At 40.5% G+C, this 19,196-nt stretch overlaps 1 protein-coding gene across 1 annotated transcript; it reads right to left on the bottom strand.

Annotated features, from left to right (window-relative positions):
* Nucleotides 1-2,625: 2,625 nt before the first annotated feature.
* On the bottom strand, nucleotides 2,626-16,773 carry LOC307118732 (uncharacterized protein; the record flags this gene model as incomplete). Its single annotated transcript, XM_079804471.1, has 7 exons — nucleotides 2,626-2,816; nucleotides 2,930-3,026; nucleotides 3,219-3,310; nucleotides 4,580-4,719; nucleotides 4,834-5,116; nucleotides 5,307-5,452; nucleotides 16,529-16,773. The coding sequence occupies 7 exons, from the start codon at nucleotides 16,771-16,773 to the stop codon at nucleotides 2,791-2,793; spliced, it is 1,029 nt and encodes a 342-aa protein (XP_079660597.1). The 3' UTR covers nucleotides 2,626-2,790.
* Between the last annotated feature and the right edge of the window lie 2,423 nt (nucleotides 16,774-19,196).

Raw genomic sequence — 19,196 nt, forward strand, 5'->3', positions numbered from 1 at the left:
ATTTTAATTGGGTTCCATATTTTTACAAATGTCTTTTGTTTATCTAATATCGTATATCTCAGTTCTTCTAGAGGTAACACATAACTTAATTCTCGAAAGCAAATTTTCAAAGGCTGGTACAAACTCAGACTTCCATTTCTGTAAAATTGCCTTCTTATCTAAGATTATGCTTAAAGAAACAGCTTGCAACATACAGTACACCTTGCATCTTTTCACTGGGTGGTTTATACCTCTCACATTCCAACTCAGAAGCCTCACTGTGCCTTCTCTGTGTGTTTGACTGATTCTATTCATATCTGAGTAATTCTATAAAAATGAAAAAATGCTTCCTTACATCCGACGAGAATATAATTCACACAAGTCTTTCAACTAAACTATAAATACACCCCCTTCCAAAGAACAAAGATCAGAAGACAAAAACATATTACCCTCCCCACAATGAAAATGACTTAGCTCCACGTTACTACCGGATCACTCACCACAGATGCAACGTAATCTTCCGTGTCCTTACCCACAAAAAGGACCAACTTCCCTCAACTGACCAATTGTCCATGACTCATGACAAGTACATTCCAGCCTCCTCGGGTGTGTCAAAAGTTTTAGATTCACCCTCCTTTGCAGTCACGATAAGTGTAGATGGGAACAGAAAGCCATACCTAATTCAAAGATTCTTGCATTTTTTCTTCATTTTAGCAAATCGAGATCTCTGCTTTAAAACATCTGACGTCAGATCTGGAAAAATGTGTACCCTTTATCCTTTCTCAGAGATTTCTCTCTGGCCAGCTTCACGATTAACTCCTTTGTCAAGTAATGATGTAACCTGACGACAAACACCCTCGGACGGTCATCTCTCGGTCTACGCAGGGCCCTGTGTGCGCGAGCAATCTGGATAGGTTTGGTGAAGTTTTCCGCACCCAGCAGATTTGGAAGTAGTTCCATTTTCTAACTCCGGTAGGTCTGCCATTTTCTTCCTTCTCTGCAATACCTATCAGTCGGATATTATTGCGTCTGGAACGAGACTCAAGATCGTTGCATTTATCTTATTAGTGTCTTCCATTATGTCAGTCGGGTTTCCTGACTCATGGTAGCCTCTTTGATTGACGTAACTCTTTCTGCCGTGGTCATCAGTGTGGATCGTATCTCTGTCAATGTTTGCATGAACGTGTCAAATTTTTGTCTGAATGAGGCATTAAAAGCTGTTATAGCATCCATGATGTCTTGAGAAGTAGGATAAGTTGAGCTACCATTAGCGCCGGTTATTAGTTTCGGCTCCCCCACAGTGTTGCTCGAGGCCTTGCTCTGTTCGTCGGCCTCTTCATGGTGCCTGCCGTCTTTTTTCAAATGTTTTGGCATTGCTGTAGTTTTCGTGAATTCTCTACTTGCTATTAAACAACTTTAAGGATTAAAAGTCGAGTTTCAGATTCATTTATTGCTAAATTGTTTGGAGGGTTCACGGCACTTAGACGGCGTCAGTATCTGCGAACGTAGTAATGGGTGGGAACAGAACTTATATACTTCAGAAGACGAATAATGATTGGCTAGATAGATAATTAGTGAATGACATGATATTGGAGTCTTCCAGGTAGAACTACGCTAGAGCTTCCATTTCCTCTTCTTGGGAGTGGTCCACTGATAAACGTCTTCTGAGTTTTTCAAAGAGTCCATTAAATATCCCTCTTAGGTATAAACAAGTTATTTAATAATTGTGAGATATATACAAAATAAAACTCTCTTCACAAGAGATACAAATTTAAAAAGTCTGTTCAAACCAAAGAAATATAAGAATAATTTCAGAAATGTAATAATAATTTCAGAAATGTAAGAATAATTTGAAATCATGTGCATCACAGATGATAAATGTCTTCAGTCCTGTCATGATATTCTCCTGGTTAACTTTGACTCACTGTAAATAACCTGAGCATATATCTGTTTAAAAGTCAAAGGCCTAGAACTTCTACTGACGTCTATGTGGTTAGATATAAATATATTAGATATGAAGAAACAAGCTATTCAAACTTGAAGTGTGTGTGTGTGTGTGTGTGTGTGTGTGTGTGTGTGTGTGTGTGTGTGTGTGTGTGTGTGTGTGTGTGTGTGTGTGTGTGTGTGTGTGTGTGTGTGTGTGTGTGTGTGTGTGTGTGTGTGTGTGTGTGTGTGTGTGTAGTATTCTCTATTCCTCTCAGTCATTTAAAGTTTCTCTTCTTCTTAATCTCTCTAATCTCTGATTATCATGAATTCATGTAGTTATTCAGATTTCTTTCATGGTTGATTAAATTCTTCCCATGGACAATCAATGCTCACAATTGCTCACTGTAGACTGTAGACTGAAAATTTAAATAACTTTAAAAAAAAAAGTTAAACATGCAGGAGGTTACAGACTGCAAACATAGAGCAAAAGATGCTAATAGCTAAGAAATTATTTTAATTTCTGCACATTCCTCTGACAATATATAATATTATGAGAGAGACAGACAGATACTGATGATTTTGTAATAGCTGAAAAAAATTAAGGTTAAGTTTAATAATAGCACTTTATGCAATACAAATTTCTTTAAAAGCAACTTCAGAGTTTAAGAAAGTCACATTTCACACACAACTTTATGACGATCAACAATGAGGAACAGAAAATATACAAGTAATGTAATGTTTCTCTTTATTTTATTTTTATTGATTTATTTATTTTATGTACTCTAAAGCACTTTGGATCAACTACGGTTGTATTAAACTTTATTTGCTCTATAAATAAGACTTGACTTGATGGCTTGAAGAACTGATCCAAAAGTTTTCCCGTCATCACTTCTTTCTTTGAGCACATCGAGCTGTAAATGAAAAGTTCATTACATCATAAAGACGTTGTTTCCTATTTCATTTGTAGTGTATTTTTAATTAACAGACATTCTTGTTCCAGTGTTTCTTGTATGAACACACTCACCGGGCCCTGCTTCATTCCGCATCACTTCCTGTTTGGGCAGTTGAGTCCAGCGCAGCTTCACGCCAGAAATCCCTCTTCCCGCCAGAACAGATTCCAGCTGAAACAAGCACATCTCTTAAAACCTCTATGAATGCGCTCAGATTTCTGTGTGTTTCTCTCTCTCTCTCTCTCTCTCTCTCTCTCTCTCTCTCTCTCTCTCTCTCTCTCTCTCTCTCTCTGTCTCTCTCTCTCTCTCTCTCTCTCTCTCTCTGTCTCTCTCTCTCTCTCTCTCTCTCTCTCTCTCTCTCACCTGCGTCAGGAGCTGGTCTCTCGCTGCGGCATCAGACAGACTCGAGCTGGACTTCAGTTTCAGCTTCACAAACGATTGCTTTAAACAAGGACCTGAAAGGAATAGTTCACCCAAACATTTAAATTCTGTCATCATTTACTCACACTCAAGTTGTTTCAAACCTGTATGAGTTTATTTCTACTGCTGAGCGTGAAGGAAGATATTTGGAAGAATGTTTGTAACCAAGCAGATCTCGGCAGCCATTGTGGGGAAATCTCATTCCATGAGTTCTCATTCTCATTCCAATCACATCTCATGAGTCCTCATGCGCTCATTCGTTCTCTAGAGCTGTCAATCATCTTACGTGATCAATCCTGCCCTCTGCATGACGCTCCTCTGTCTGTTTACTTCCTCATTCTGTCTCTGTGAAGAACGAACCAATTCTACATTTCTACATGTGAACTAAGAATCTAATAAACACACGATCACTGTGGCATAAGGTTTTTGTGTGATTTTTCATGTGATTTTGGCTATTTTATATCAATAATGGATATTTACATTATAACGATTAGCTCCATATAAAATGCTAAATATAACATGTTTTAACATCACCATATGAATGAAATCCCCATTATATCGCGACAGGAAGCTAATACACACACTTGATGGTGGTCTAAAATGACATTTTGAGTGAAGTGTAATTTTAATCTTTATATTGTGTTATGTAGCTTAATGCTAACTGTAGCTCTATTGCACCGGTTGGACCAGGAGCTTTGTCAGCAGCCTTTTTATTATGGGTATGTCAAAATGCCCCACTTGACAAAATGGAGGCTGACAGGCAAGGTTAAAGAGACTTAAAATTATACTTAATGATGTCTCTGATAGATGATTTACCATCTCATAACAAAAATCATCTTTTCCTGGTGAAGTTTGTTTAACCCCTGCAAGCGCTTTCTTCAGCTCATGCAGAGTAAACTCTGAATCGAGGTTTCTTCCTCAGGATATGTTCCCTATACCTCCTAATTTCATCTTCAAATTTGAACTACTATGCACTTTAGTAAATGTACCTCCGCTTTTTCACTGTCTGATACTACTAGTTTGTCATTCAATACTAAGACAGGAATGCTGCTATTTCTTTGCTTTCCTCTCATTTTCCTTATCATACTCCAAACTTCATTAATTTCAATATCTTCCCCAATATTGTTGCAAAATTCCCTCCAATCATTTCTCTTAGATGATAGTAAAATACAGGTTCACTTGCAGTGAGGGTGAACATGGTTTAGTGTTGACCATGTGTGTTTTATTGACTGCTGAGAGCAGTATAATCCATAAAGAAATCAATAATAAATGGACATATTTCAACATAGTGTGTTTGTTCAGACCTTCTCCATAGACCTCCACCTCACACAGAGTGAGAATCCTTGAATCTCCAGGAATGATCAGGTTCACATATCGACCCTCCATATCGTTACAGGTGTAGGTGGACGAACCACCAGCTGGAATACTAGAAATCACAGCACATCTACAGAGAGACAGAGAAAACTTCATTTAGACTTTATTCTTTCTGCACTTGTGTTTTCAGCCTTGAGGAATCAGGGATTTCTATGGATATTAAGCCACTGAAAGAGGGTCTCACACAGGATTGTTGTTGCCATTGTTATCCAAAGAGTTTCCGATGTGAATCTCTGCTCCGTTTATTTGTTCCAGACAGCAGTCTCGTCTGTTAGTGATGGTGACGTTACTAACTCTGTAAATCTGACCCAGATCCAGCCTCCACCATGGGTTAGTCTGACTAGCGGTTGATGAGCACACTAATGGTGGTTGTGGGAAAAACCCTGGATTGAAATCAATGGCCTTTTCAGCGATCCGACTGGGATAGGTTGATGACTGTGTGACACTTCTTCCTATTGCCAAATTAGCTGTAAAATAACATTATCAATAAATATTTTATTGTACAAATATTTACATCATTTTAGGAATGCATTTCTACCAGACCTTTCTGGTTCTAGACTAGAACTTCACTCTATAACTATATAAACCACTTGAATGGAATGAGTCAAAAGTCAAAATTCCCTGGAAAAGGGTTTAGAGCAGGTTGTTATGAATTACCTGGATAAATCACATAGACTTCCACCTCACAGAGAGTCAGAATCTTAGAAGTTCCAGGAATAACCACAAATACATACTGTCCCTCCATCATATTACACGAGTAGCTGTAGGAATCTCCTGCTGGAATACTAGAAATTACAGCACATCTGGAGAGAGACAATAGAGGGAGTTTTAATTATGATTGTTCACTTCATCATCTTTTCTCTAAATTAATACTGTATATTATATGGTTTGATATTTTCCCCAACTTATATACCATATGATGTTTTGTACTATTTATTTTCTTTGTTTGCAGCTAAGCTGCAATTGAAATGTGCAACTATTTCACATGCTAGCAAGAGAGCGAAGCAGAGAAACAGCATTGTTGAAATTTGTAATGTTACAAACATTCTCGTAACCAAGGCAACCACCAATATTGGCTCCATTATTCATGTTAGCAGTTGATCGGTATGGTCTCAGTGTTTAATCTTTAGATTATTATATTGTAATGTAATACAATGCAGGGAATGTAGAGTATTTCTTTATTCTGAAACAATGTTAGTGTTGTATTTTATTGTAGGTGTCCAAATTAATTCTGTGATCATTGAGGGAGTTTCCTGTGGGACTCTCGTGCTGCCGCCTCAGAAACCAATGCCATCAACAGTCGGAGCTTTACTACGTTTTAACAGATTTGTAAACCAGTGTTATCTGCACCGATTATTGTCACGTCCAGTGAAACAATAATTTACCTGAGCTGTGAATCTGTGTTCGCAGTCTGTATTGAATATAAAGACCATATACTGTGAAATAATGACAAGAAATTTATTTATATTTAATGTAGTAATTTATCAGGTTTGTAAACCAGTGTTTTCCTCATGCACTGGTTGAAAAGAAAGTGAACAACGTGATGAACAAACAAATTATTCGGTAACACTTTAGATTACAGCCTGGAAAGTACTGCTTAAGTAAAACAAATTTACAGCATATCTTTCTGTAACTATAGTGTAATTACAAAGTATGTATGTGTGGGTATAAGGGAACAATATGTAATATTTGGGGAATAAAGGGGGAACTACCAGGGAAATTAACAAATTATTTATACTGTAAGAATTTTTTTATTAAGGGGTAATTATTTGTGTAGTTACAGGGTAAGTATGAATCTACAGGCTGTAAATTATGACACACTGTGTCAGTTTAAATCTAGACTAAAACACATCTCTTTACTGTGGCATACACATAGAACATTATCAATTTATATTATTCTAATCAGTTAAATTGTTAGGCTGCATTAACTAGGTCAGCCGGAACCAGGAACACTTCCCATAACACCTGATGTACTCATAACATCATAAGAAGAATGGCATCTACGCTAATGTTAGTCTCTCTGTTTATCCCGAGGTTTACTGTAGTCAGCCGGATCCAGATCAGATGGTGGACTTGCGCTAGACATGACCAACACATCCCTGAAGTGTCTGCAGAGACCGTGCCAACTAGACTCTCCCCTGTGAGTCCTTACCAATCACTCACTGATAGAGCTTCTAAGCAGGGACGGACTGGGGCTAAAAAGCAGCCCTGGACTTTCTCCCAAATAGGCCCATCATCCGGCCATTCGCCCCTAGCCGTGCGCAACAGAAACTAGCAAGGATGTACTATGCCACAATACTGTCAGACTATCAGACAAGGTATTCACAACAAGTGACATCTCAAAACCTATGGCTAGGCCCTATTCATTTTGTCTGTGTAGCTTTCACAAACAACCACCAGGTCTTTGCCAATTCCACAATAATAAACACAAATATGAAAGACAAGGAAAAACTGCACTCTGATGGAAGACAGACAGAAAGTGCAAGCTAGGATTTTTTGGTTAAACAAAAACGTAGTCAATTATTTAGCCCCCTCCCTTGTATGTTAGCACGTTTAGAGTGGTAGCAATGCATGCCTGATGTTTTCCCATTTAATTCAATACCTTAGTCTTCATTCCACCAGAAAATCAGAGCTCACTACAACCTCTCACATACAACAAAGTGAATGAAAGAAATGAAAACCAATGCGATGATGAATGTCCAAAAGATGACACCCACAGACTGTTTTTAAATGGGGTTGGATACATATTATTTGCTTTTAATCTATGTGTGTGTGTGTGTGTGTGTGTGTGTGTGTGTGTGTGTGTGAGAGAGAGAGAGAGAGAGAGAGAGAGAGAGAGAGAGAGAGATATTTTGGTTAGATGACAGTTGTAGGTTACAGTTTGACAAAAGCACAATGTTTTGTTTTATTGCGAGTGTACACAAATATAAGCAAACACTTTGCAGTTTGAATGATGTTCTGTATGAACAAAATGACGAGTATGTATTGTTCTTATGTTTCCAATGTTCGATCGTAGCATCGCGTTCGGGCCTCTCTCTCTCTCTCTCTCACGTAATCCAAAATACAGGCAAAGGGTCAAAAACAGGCAGGCAGTCCAAACAAACAAAACACACAAGGCTGGGAACAAGGTAAATGGGTAATCCAAAGAACAGGCAAAAATTCCAAAAACCAAGAGACAAGAACCAGGGAAAATCACTCAGAGATGCAGTAGTACATACAAAACCTCGCAATGAATGACAGGGTGAACAGGCTAGATAATGAGGAAAATGAGACACAGTGAACGTGAAAGTGAAGTGACGTGTGGCCAAGTATAGTGAACCATACTTGGAATTTGTGCTCTGCATTTAACCCATCCAAGTGCACACGCACAGTAGTGAACACACACACCATGAACACACACCCATAGCAGTGGGCAGCCATATTGCTGAGGCCCCCGGGGAGCAGTTGGGAGTTTGGTGCCTTGCTCAAGGGTCTCACCTCAGTCGTGGTATTGAGGGTGGAGGAGAGCGCTAGTTATTCACCTGAGACTCGAACCCGTAACCTTCAGGTTGCAAGTCAGACTCTCTAACCATTAGGTCATGACTGCCCCCCATTTACAGGTGTAAACAGTGAGTGCTGAGTCCGGGCAAAGTATTATGCCCGGACTATGATGGAACGACAGTCTGGAGTGGAGTGCCCTCTAGTGGTGATCAGGGGCACTCACACTGGTGAATCGTTACAACAACCCTCTCAAAACACTTCATAATGTGTGAAGTCAAAGCCATAGACCTCAGGTTAGCAAGAGTGTTGGACACCTTAACTTTTTTGGGAATAGGAACAAGGCAAGATGTTTTCCACATAACTGGGATCTTAGCAGAAGACAGAGACAAAGAAAACAATGAATGAAGGATGGAGCAGAGCTGGTCAGCACACACTTTTATGGTGCATGGATGAACACCATCAGGGCCTGCTGCCTTGTTATTGGGAAAGATTTTGATTTGTTTTCTAGGAATTAAAGACTCAACACAGTAATTGATATGACAAGTCACCTTGTCAGATATACTGTCCAGATCACTGTCTCCATCAAAGAACACATTCCAATCTGTGCACTCAAAGCAAGTCAAGTCAAATCAACCTTATTTATATAGCGCTTTTAACAATGCAGATTGTTTCAAAGCAGCTTTACAGTGTTAAACAGGAAAATAATGCAACAGAATTTTATTCAGCCATATAGCCATTCTGGAGAAAACGGTGATGTCATCAGCTCATTTCAATTATCATTCAGTGACAGTGTGGGCTTTAGATCAGTAATTAGATCAGTAATTTAGTTTATATGGTTAATTGAGTTTAATAATTAGAATTATTTGGATATTTAGTTGAAAAATGTAGTGTCCCCAACTGAGCACGCCAAGCCAGAGGCAACAGTGGCAAGGAAACCAAAACCCCATCAGGTGACCTAATGGAGAAAAATAAACATTGGGAGAAACCAGGCTCAGTCGGGGTGCCAGTTGTCCTCTGGCCAATTAACAAACAGCGTATGATTATTATTCTGCCAACTTTACAGGTCAGAGGTCATAATAGATCGGAATATTCGAAAGATCGGAGGCAGCACGCCGGAGACGGGTTTATTGAGGATGATGGGGAGTCTAATTGACACGGTCTCTGCAGACACTTCGGGGTCCTGTGTTGGTTTTGTCTGGGCGCAGGTCCACCCTCTTATCTGGATACAGCCCGGATCCGGCTGACTGCAGTAAACCTCGGGATAAAACAGAGAGACTATCATTAGCGTAGATGCCATTCTTCTGATGATGTAACGAGTACATCAGGTGTTATGGGAAGTGTTCCCGGTTCCGGCTGACCTAGTTAATGCAGCCTAACAATCATTTCATTGAAAAAGTGTTTTATGTGTATGCCACAGTAAAGAGATGTGCTTTTATTCTAGATTTAAACTGACAGAGTGTGTCTGCTTCCCGAACAATGTTAGGAAGACTGTTCCAGAGTTTAGGTGCTAAATAGGAAAAGGATCGACCGCCTGCAGTTGATTTCGATATTCTCTGTATTATCAATTGGCCAGAATTTTGAGACCGCAGTAGACGTGATGGAGTATAATATGTTAAGAGCTCGCTCAAGTACTGGGGAGCTAAACCATTTAGTGCTTTGTAAGTAATAAGCAAGATTTTAAAATGTATGCAATGTTTAATAGTAGGGTTGGGTATCGTTTGGGTTTTTTTCGATTGCGGTGCCAAACCGATACTTTTAAAATGGTTCCGGTGCCTAAACGGTGCCTGAACCGATACTTTTTTTTTATTTTTTAAATGGCCACAAAACGAGGTGGATAACATTAAATGGCTTTTTATTTATTTATTTAAATTGAACCATTTATTAAAAGTTTAATGTATACTTAAATGTATGAATATAAATAAATACAAAACACAATTGACTTATTTACAAATTATAATTGACTTATTTACAAATTCACAGTAAAACCTAATAGCCACCTAACCCAACTACAACAAGCCTAATATAACTCTAAATAACAGTTACAGTAATAACAGCAGTTAGCCTAGTCTGTATTCTCGGTCTGCTACTAACCAGCTTCGAGCTTCAGCTTTATTTTGAAATATGATAATTTTCTCTGGCTAAATATTTTAGAACGCATCGCCTTAATGTTTCCATGACGATGCGTCATGTTTCTCACATGACACAGCAGCCGCAATAACGCTGACAGCTCAGCTGTATCGGGTTTATTTCGTTTTTTCTTTTTATTCAAAATATTCACAAAGTTCTTAACTGTGTCACGAACTATCTGATGTTCAAATGTGTGAGTCAATGTGTGTTAGTTGATCTATAAAGCGCAATGGGCGGCGCCATGTTAGTTTGCGCCTCAGAATCGGATCTGTCGGATTTACAACACTTGAGTTCATTCTCGTCTTACAAAATACATGAAAGTAAGTGACCAGTGAACTGGAAGAAGAATAGAGTAAACGATATAGCTACTATATAATGTGCATGTATCTGATGTGAATAAAACATGTAACGTTAGTCAAATTATAACCGCCTGAAAGGATTGTCATTGCCGCTTTCATAGACATCAGTGTGTGTTTTTTGCTAGTAGCCTACTTATGAGCATTTAAATGTCTGAAACCTGGAATAAACATGATGTCGTTGAAAACACTGAATAGTTGTCATGAGTTGTGATGTGACCAGCGCTGAGCGTGTCTCTGGCTTGGTGCCAGCCAAAGCACCCGAAAGCACGTTTGAATTGTGGCACCGAAATGAGGAACCGAAATCTGCGTTCTGATTCGGTCCGGTACATACCGGTTATATAAGTACCGGTGCCATATTGGAACCGGATCTCGGTACCCAACCCTATTTAATAGGGAGCCAGTGCAGTGTTGACAGAACTGGGCTAATATGGGCATACTTCCTGTTTCTAGTAAGAACTCAAGCTGCTGCATTTTGGACCAGCTGGAGTTTGTTTATTAAGCGAGCAGGGCAACCACCCAGTAGAGCATTACAATAATCTAACCTTGAGGTCATGAACGCATGAACTGTTCAGCATTTTGCATTGAGAGCATGTGCCGTAATTTAGATATATTTTTAAGATGGTAGAATGCAATTTTACAGATGCTAGAAACGTGGCTTTCAAATGAGAGATTGGTATCAAAGATCACACCCAGGTTCCTCACTGACCACAAGGACTTGACAGAGCAGCCATCAAGTGTTAGACAGTATTCTAGGTTACTACTTGTGGAGCTTTTTTGTCCAATAATTAAAAATTCATTTTTTTCTGAATTGAGTTGCAGGAAATTACTGGTCATCCAATGTTTTACATCAGCTATGCATTCCGTTAATCTTGTGAATTGGTAAGTTTCTTCAGGGCGTGAAGAAATATAGAGCTGAGTATCGTCAGCATAACAATGAAAACTAACGCCATGCTTCCTAATGATATCTCCCAGTGGTAGCATGTACAGGGTGAAGAGCAACGGTCCTAGCACTGAGCCCTGCAGTACTCCATACTGAACTTGTGATCGGTGTGACATCTCTTCATTTACTGCTACAAACTGATAACGGTCAGATAAGTAAGATTTAAACCATGACAAAGCAATTCCACTAATTCCAACATCATTTTCGAGTCTATTCAAAAGAATGTTGTGGTCGATAGTATCGAATGCAGCGCTAAGATCGAGTAACACTAAAAGAGAGATACAGCCACGATCGGATGATGAGAGTAAATCATTTGTAACTCTGATGAGAGCAGTCTCAGTACTATGATATGGTCTAAATCCTGACTGGAAATCCTCACAGATACCATTTCTTTCTAAAAAGGAACATAATTGTGAAGACACTGCCTTTTCAAGTGTTTTTGACAGAAAGAGTAGATTTGAGATTGGCCAGTAATTGACTAAGTCTGTAGGATCAAGTTGCGTTTTTTTAATAAGTGGTTTAATAATAGCCAACTTAAACGTTTTCGGTACATATCCTAATGACAAAGATGAATTAATGATGTTAAGAAGAGGATCTATGACCTCTGGTAGCATCTCTTTTAATAGCCTAGTTGGTACAGGGTCAAGCATACATGATGTTGATTTGGATGATTTAACGAGTTTAGCCAATTCATCTTCTCCTATAGCAGTGAATGAGTGTAATTTTTCCTCAGTGACACTACAATGCTCTGTCTGATGTGATACTGTAGTAGACGCTGCATGGTTAAAATTTTCTTCCTAATATTATCAATCTTACATATAAAGAAGTTCATAAAGCATTACTGCTGTGCTGTTTACAAACATCAGAAGTTGAAGCTTTATTTTTGGTTAATTTAGCTACTGTATCGAATAAATAACTAGGGTTGTGTTTGTTTTCTTCCAAGAGAGTTGAGAAATAAGCAGATCTAGCAGTTTTTACAGCCTTTCTGTATGCGATCATGTGCACTTTCCACGAATTACGAAAGACCTCTAGTTTTGTTTTCTTCCAGCTGCGCTCCATTTTAATGGCTGCTGTTTTAAGGGCCCAAGTGTGCTCGTTGGACTATTTTCTTTAATCTTCTTTACCCTCTGGAGTCTGAGCTCTTTTGGGGCCCTTTTGAAGTTTTGACATGCGCTGACATTTGTGGTTTTTTTTCAGTTTCTTATAAACACATTAATGGCAAAAGTGTAATTACACTGTATTCAGCACAAACTGGGCTACCATAATATGTGAGCAACATGTATGTACATGGTTGTATGTTTGAGAGAAAAATGTTTATGCACGCTTTGAAAAAAAAAAAAAGTGTTTTAAAATTAAGGCCTCAAAACACACAATAGATATGTGTTCACAAGACTTTTGACTCCTGTGAGTTTTTTCTTTAAACTGATGTGAGAATCATTGAGCCTACTCATTCACATAAAACAATATATTAATTTACAATTTGTAAGACAGTTTCTCTTCACATAGCCAATATGCGAGGAGGCGTGATAGCTAATGAGATAACAAAAGGACATAAAAGTTTGCATAATGAGCTGCATAATTAACTGCATAATGAATGAGCTTCAGGTAGGCCTATGTGACAGAAAGCAACAGAGCAAAGGAAATATATATTTTATTAAAACACAACAATTGATGAGATTAAAACCATGTTTTTAATCCAAACTGACTTTATATCACAAGTCAAATGTTTTAAATAACCTTATGTGATCTCATTTGGTTTTGGATCAAAAAATCAGACAGAAAATATACAATTTTACAATATTCTGCATAATTGTGCATGTTACAGCGATTTCTGGAAGCTGTTTATGTCAGAGAGAATGACGCAATTGTGTGTTTATTATCTTCAAACGTGTCTATCTGCATGTTAGAGCGATTTCTGGAAGCTGCTTATGTCAATGTCACATGGTATCTTCTTCATGGGTGTTATAAGGCCTACATGTGCACGGAGCGCCCTCCAGCTGCCAGTATGAACTGAAAACACAACAGATTGAAATAATAACGCTTCTCTGTATAGAAATTTGACACAGACATATGAGAATCTATCAATATTTCTCCTCATCTGCACACTTTTGAACATAGAAAAGCCCTGAGGGATGTTGTTTTGTCGTGACGAGAATAGAGGAGTTTTTTATGAATGAGATCAGCTGATACTCATATTACAATCAAAGGTACCAACGCGGTTTTCATAATCATAACTCCTGACACATATTAACAAATTACGGTCACTATGAACGTCTTTGAAAGAGAGGCTGCAGATTGCGCATCATGTTTGATTTCTATATTTTGCAAAAAGCACAACAATTTGTTTTTATTGTGACTGTACTCAAAAAAAAAGAAACTTAACAGATTATAATGATGTATAACACTTACCTGAATGATAAAAAAACAAGTTATTTGAGTCTCTTTGGCACTGATAAGAAAAAAAGAGAGCCAATATTAGGTCTAAAGTATGATTATGGTGATGAGTGGGTCCTAACACGTGTTGCCTAACTCCAAACGAGTTTAGAATGTCTTTTAATGCTAATCCCAATGTGTCTTTTTCGTTGTCTACATGGATATTAAAATCACCAACAATTAGTACTTTATCTACGGCCAGTACTAATTCTGATAGAAAATCAGCAAATTCTTTGATAGAGTCTGTATTGTGCCCTGGTGGCCTTTATACAGTAGCTAACACAAATGTTAAACAGGTTTTATCATGTACACTACATAATGTTACATAAAGCACCGAAACTTTGACGGAATTATATTTGAAACTAGACTTCTGAGTAATACTGAATATATTATTAAAAATTACAGCATCCCCTCCCCCTTTACCTTTCAGATGCGGCTCATGTTTATAACAATAATCTTGGGGGGTGGACTCATTTAAAGTAATGTAGTCATCAGGTTTTTGCCAGGTTTCTGTCAAACACAGCACATATAGATTATTATCTGTAATGATATAATTAACAATAAGCGCTTTTGGGGAAAGGGATTGAATATTCAGCAACACAAGCTTTATCAATTGTTCATCTGTATTATATATTTTGTTTATTTGTTGGACATCAATTACATTTTTACTGTTGAATGGTTTTGATGTTTTTTTGTATTTACTAATTCGGGGAACAGACACAGTCTCTATATGATAATATCTAGGTGAAAGAGTCTCTATGTGCTGGGATTTATCTGACTCCGGTGACGTGAGACAGCTAGCAGACGGTCGGTCTAGCCAGTTCGTCTGCTTCCTGACCTGAGCCCTAGTGAGTCAAGGGTTAGCTCTAAGACTATGTGCCAAATTACTAGAGAGAAGAGCGGAACCACCCCAGGAGGGATGGAATGGATGCCATCCTTCTTCAAAAGGTCAGGTCTGCCCCAAAAACTTTTCCAATTGTCTATGAAACTCTATGTTATTTTACAGACACCACTTAGACAACCAGCCATTGAGTGATGATAGTCTGCTAACTATCTCATCACTCCTTTTAACAGGGAGCGGACCAGAACAAAAAACTGCATTTGACATCGTACTAGCGAGTTCACACACCTCTTTAATGTTAATTTTGGTGATCCCCGACTGGCGAAGTCGAACATTATTTGTGCCGACGTGAATAATAATCTTAAGAGAATTTACGATTAGCTTTAGCCAGCACCTTTAAATGTGCTTTGATGTCAGGCGCTCTGGCTCCCGGTAAACATGTGACTATGGTGGCTGGTGTCTCTATTTTCACGTTTCGTGTAATAGAGTCGCCAAAAACTAGGGCACTTTCAACAGGATACTCAGTGGGTGCTTCACTGAGAGGGGAGAACCTGTTTGATGTTCTGAACGGAAAAGCGTTTTTTAGATCCGCGACTATGCCGTCTCACCATCATCCAGTTTCCCTGCTGCGAGGGCCCTGCAGCCGGAACCGAAGAATGTACAGAGTTCACTAAGCTATTCGCATCCAAATCAGTGTCTAAAGCTGTTACATCCTCACTACTCTCAGATAAAGTATGAATACGTGTTTCTAATTCTGAAATCTTCTCCGTCAGCCTAACTATCTCCTTACATTTATCACATGTGAAGCCCTGTTCGCCAGCGGAGAAGCCTATACTGAACATGCAGCATGCGGTGCAAGTGACAATGACAGGAGATGACATGACTTACCGTGTTTGTTGATTAATCCAATTTACCCCAGTTGTTTACTGGACACTATTTACTAATCCAACTCACCATTAAACATTCAGTTTAATGAACTCAGAACACAGGAGACCCGGGTGCAGAGATGACAAGCTAACAGGCTAGCGAAATGCTAGCGAAATGCTAACGTGTGATGGTGATTTAGATTAAAAGCTAGCTATGTCAAATTTAACGTGATAGGCAATATTTAAACAATATATGGTGATGAGTAAGTTATATTTAGCAATAGAACAAAGAAAATATATCAAAATAGAGATTCAAAAGCAAGACTGTACAGAGGTACAAACACTAGCAGGAGGGAGACAGGAGACAGGAGCAGGAGCAATCGATCAGGCAGGAGCAATCCCCCTTAATGTTTGTTAATATTAAGCAGCAAAACAACGGTTTTCAACATTGATAATAATCATGTTTTTTTCTTGAGCAGCAAATCAGGATATTAGAATGATTTCTGAAGGATCATATGACACTGAAGACTGTAGTAATGATGCTGAACATCATTACTACATTAGTAAATACTGTAGTAATGATGCTGAACATCATTACTTCAACTTTGATCACAGGAATAAATTACACTTTTACTCTATATTCACACAAAAAACAGAGATTTTTAAAGTTGATTCATATCAACAGGATGTTCTGTATAGCCAGTCAGAGTTATCGTCAGTGAACAGTGGAGGCAAACAGTGAACTGGTTTTAAATATGCTTAATAAAAATGTAAAAAGTTACCAGCCAACTGGACAGAATCTCTGTAAATAAGAATATATCAGAGAGACTCACCTAGGGTTGCTGAAAACATCTGAAGAAACGTTTCCAACCCGAATCTCCGCCCCGTTTATCCTCTCGCTGCAGCAGTCTGGTCTGTTAGTGATGACCACTCTGTTCACGGTGTACACCTTCAGCAGATCCAGCTTCCACCACGGGTTGGTTTCTAACGTTGTATGCGTGCAGGTGGAGGGATTCATATCCAGAGCGTATTTGGGATACCAGTCGTAATATTGTTTTGACTGGCTGGGTGTGCCCATTCCTGCTGCATTCACTGGAATATGTTCAAGGGAAGAAACAATGTGTATGGTGAAAATTGCTATACAAATGAAACTGACTTGACTTACAGGTTTAGAGGGTTCCGTTTTCGAGGGAACTCGCACTGCGTCGGAACGACACTTTTGGGAACGCCCTCAGCGTTGCGCGTCTGAAGCATGAATGAAACTAAGACCAATCTTGATTGGTGCTACGTCATGATGTAGTATGTGACGGCATACCCGGAAGTATAAAGGGATGCCGGTTCACAACAGCGCTAGCTTTTTTCGCTCTTCAGCAGTGCTCTGTTGTGTGTGTTCTGAGACTGAGAGCTTTCTAGTTCAGTAAAGTAACGAGAGAAAGAGAAACGAAAGATGACGAGTCAACAGTTCAAGCAGTGTGTGCACCCCTGCCCTCGTTACATCACGGGTGGGGACACACACTCTATGTGTGTGAACTGTTTGGGAGCGCAGCACGCTCGGTTAGCTCTTGAGGGAGCTGGCTGTGAGCACTGTGAAGCTGTGAGCTCCCACCTGGCCATGTTTGACGAGGCCGGCCAGGCTCGCATTCCCCGCGGTTCAGGTCCCGTGGCCGTTGAGGTGGCGTGGCAGCTTAGATCATGGGGATGGGAACTGGCTGGTGAGATTGGGACTGCTGAGGCACTTTCCCAATCATCATCAGACAGTTCTAATGCCCTTCCTCCCCGTGCAGAAGCCCGCGCTGCGGCTTCTTCTGCTTGGGAAGAGGGTCCGATGTTTGAGCTGTCTGCATCTGAGGATGTGGATGTGCTCAGAATCGAAGCGGGTGACGTTGAGGCTCACTCGTCTCCTCACGTGCCCGCTTATGAGGAGCTCGTCGAGGTTGTGACTCGTGCGGTGGCCAGACTAAATATCAGCTGGCCATCAGATAGTTCAAAGTAAACTTGATGAGCGGGTGGAGGAGGCTTTGGCCGGTTATCTTTCTCCCGATGCGGCGTCCTCCCTGAAAACCCCAGTGCTGCCCACCAAGCCATGTAGAGATACATCGGCGATGGTGGGCAGGGCAGGGCATATACAGTGTTAGGCCGACCTGTTAATAGACTTGATTGCTCCTCTTTCGCCTTCTGGCTTGTTCAGCGACGCTGTCAATAAGGTTGTCGACAGGTTTCAGGAGGCGAAGAGGCAATCTGCGGCGTTCCAGCAGTTTATCACTAGCCGCTCCAAGTCTAAAGCCGTCATCAAGCTCCTCGTACCGGCAGGTACAGAAAGAGAGCGCCGCCTCTAGAGCCCCTCCTCAGGGAGCTTGGCAACAGAGGCGACATTCAGAGGCCGCAACATCACTGTAAAGCAGTTTCAAAGACTGCTGGGTTCATGGCAGCTACGTCCAACGTAATACCTTTTGGCCTGCTGTACATGAGACCCCTGCAGTGGTGACTGAAAGCCAAGGGGTTTTCCCTGAGGGGAAATCCATTCCGTATGATCAGGGTAACACGCAGGTGCCGTCGTTCCCTATCAATATGGAAGAAACCTTGGTTTCTGTCCCAGGGGCCAGTGTTGGGAGCATCATGTCGCTGGAAATCCGTTTTCACAGACGCCTCCCTCACTGGTTGGGGCGCGGTCATGGGCGGCTGCTTTACCCGGGGTCTGTGGCAGGAACATCATCATTCATGACATAAATTGCCTGGAGATGTTGGCTGTGTTCAGGGGGAGGAGGAGGAGCTTCCTCACAGATCTCAGTGGTTATCACGTTCTGGTGTGTTCCAACAACATGTCAGTGGTCGACATACCTGAACCATCAGGGGGTCCAAGGGGAAATTATCGTCTCTCAGGGCGATGTTTATTCCTGGGGACCAGAACCAGGGAGCAGACATCCTGTCGAGGCAGGGGCTGAGGCCCAGGGAGTGAAGACTTCACCCAAAGGTGGTGAAGTCCATATGCGAGAGCTTTAGCCCAGTGGAAGTGGACCTATTTGCATCTCGAGAGACGTCCCACTGTCCTCTGTGGTTTTCTCTCAGGCATCCAGCCCCGCTGAGGTTGGATGCCATGGTGCAGACGTGGCCGAGGCAGGTGTAGTGGAGACCATATTCAGTTCCAGGGCTGTGACTCGTTCCAGAGTTCCAACTTGGGATCTGGCAGTGGTTCTCGAGGGATTGGCTTCGACCACCTTTGATCGAGTTCTGACGCTAAATGTGGCGCTGCTCCTTTCTATAACTTCTCTGAGGAGAGTGGGGGACTTTCAGGCCTTGGCGATTACACCGACTTGCCTGGATTTTGCCCCTGGCGGAGTTAAATCCATCCTTCATCCGAGGCCGGGCTATGTGCCCAAGGTGCCATCTAATGTGGCACAGCCTACGGTCCTCAGGTGTTACATCCTCCATCTCATGTGTCAGCGGAAGAGGGGAGACTTAATTGGTCTGCCCGGTCAGAGCTCTGCAAATTTATCGGTGGAA

The sequence above is a fragment of the Gobio gobio genome, assembly GCF_949357685.1.
Source record: "Gobio gobio genome assembly, chromosome: 2".
Lineage (NCBI taxonomy): Eukaryota > Metazoa > Chordata > Actinopteri > Cypriniformes > Gobionidae > Gobio > Gobio gobio.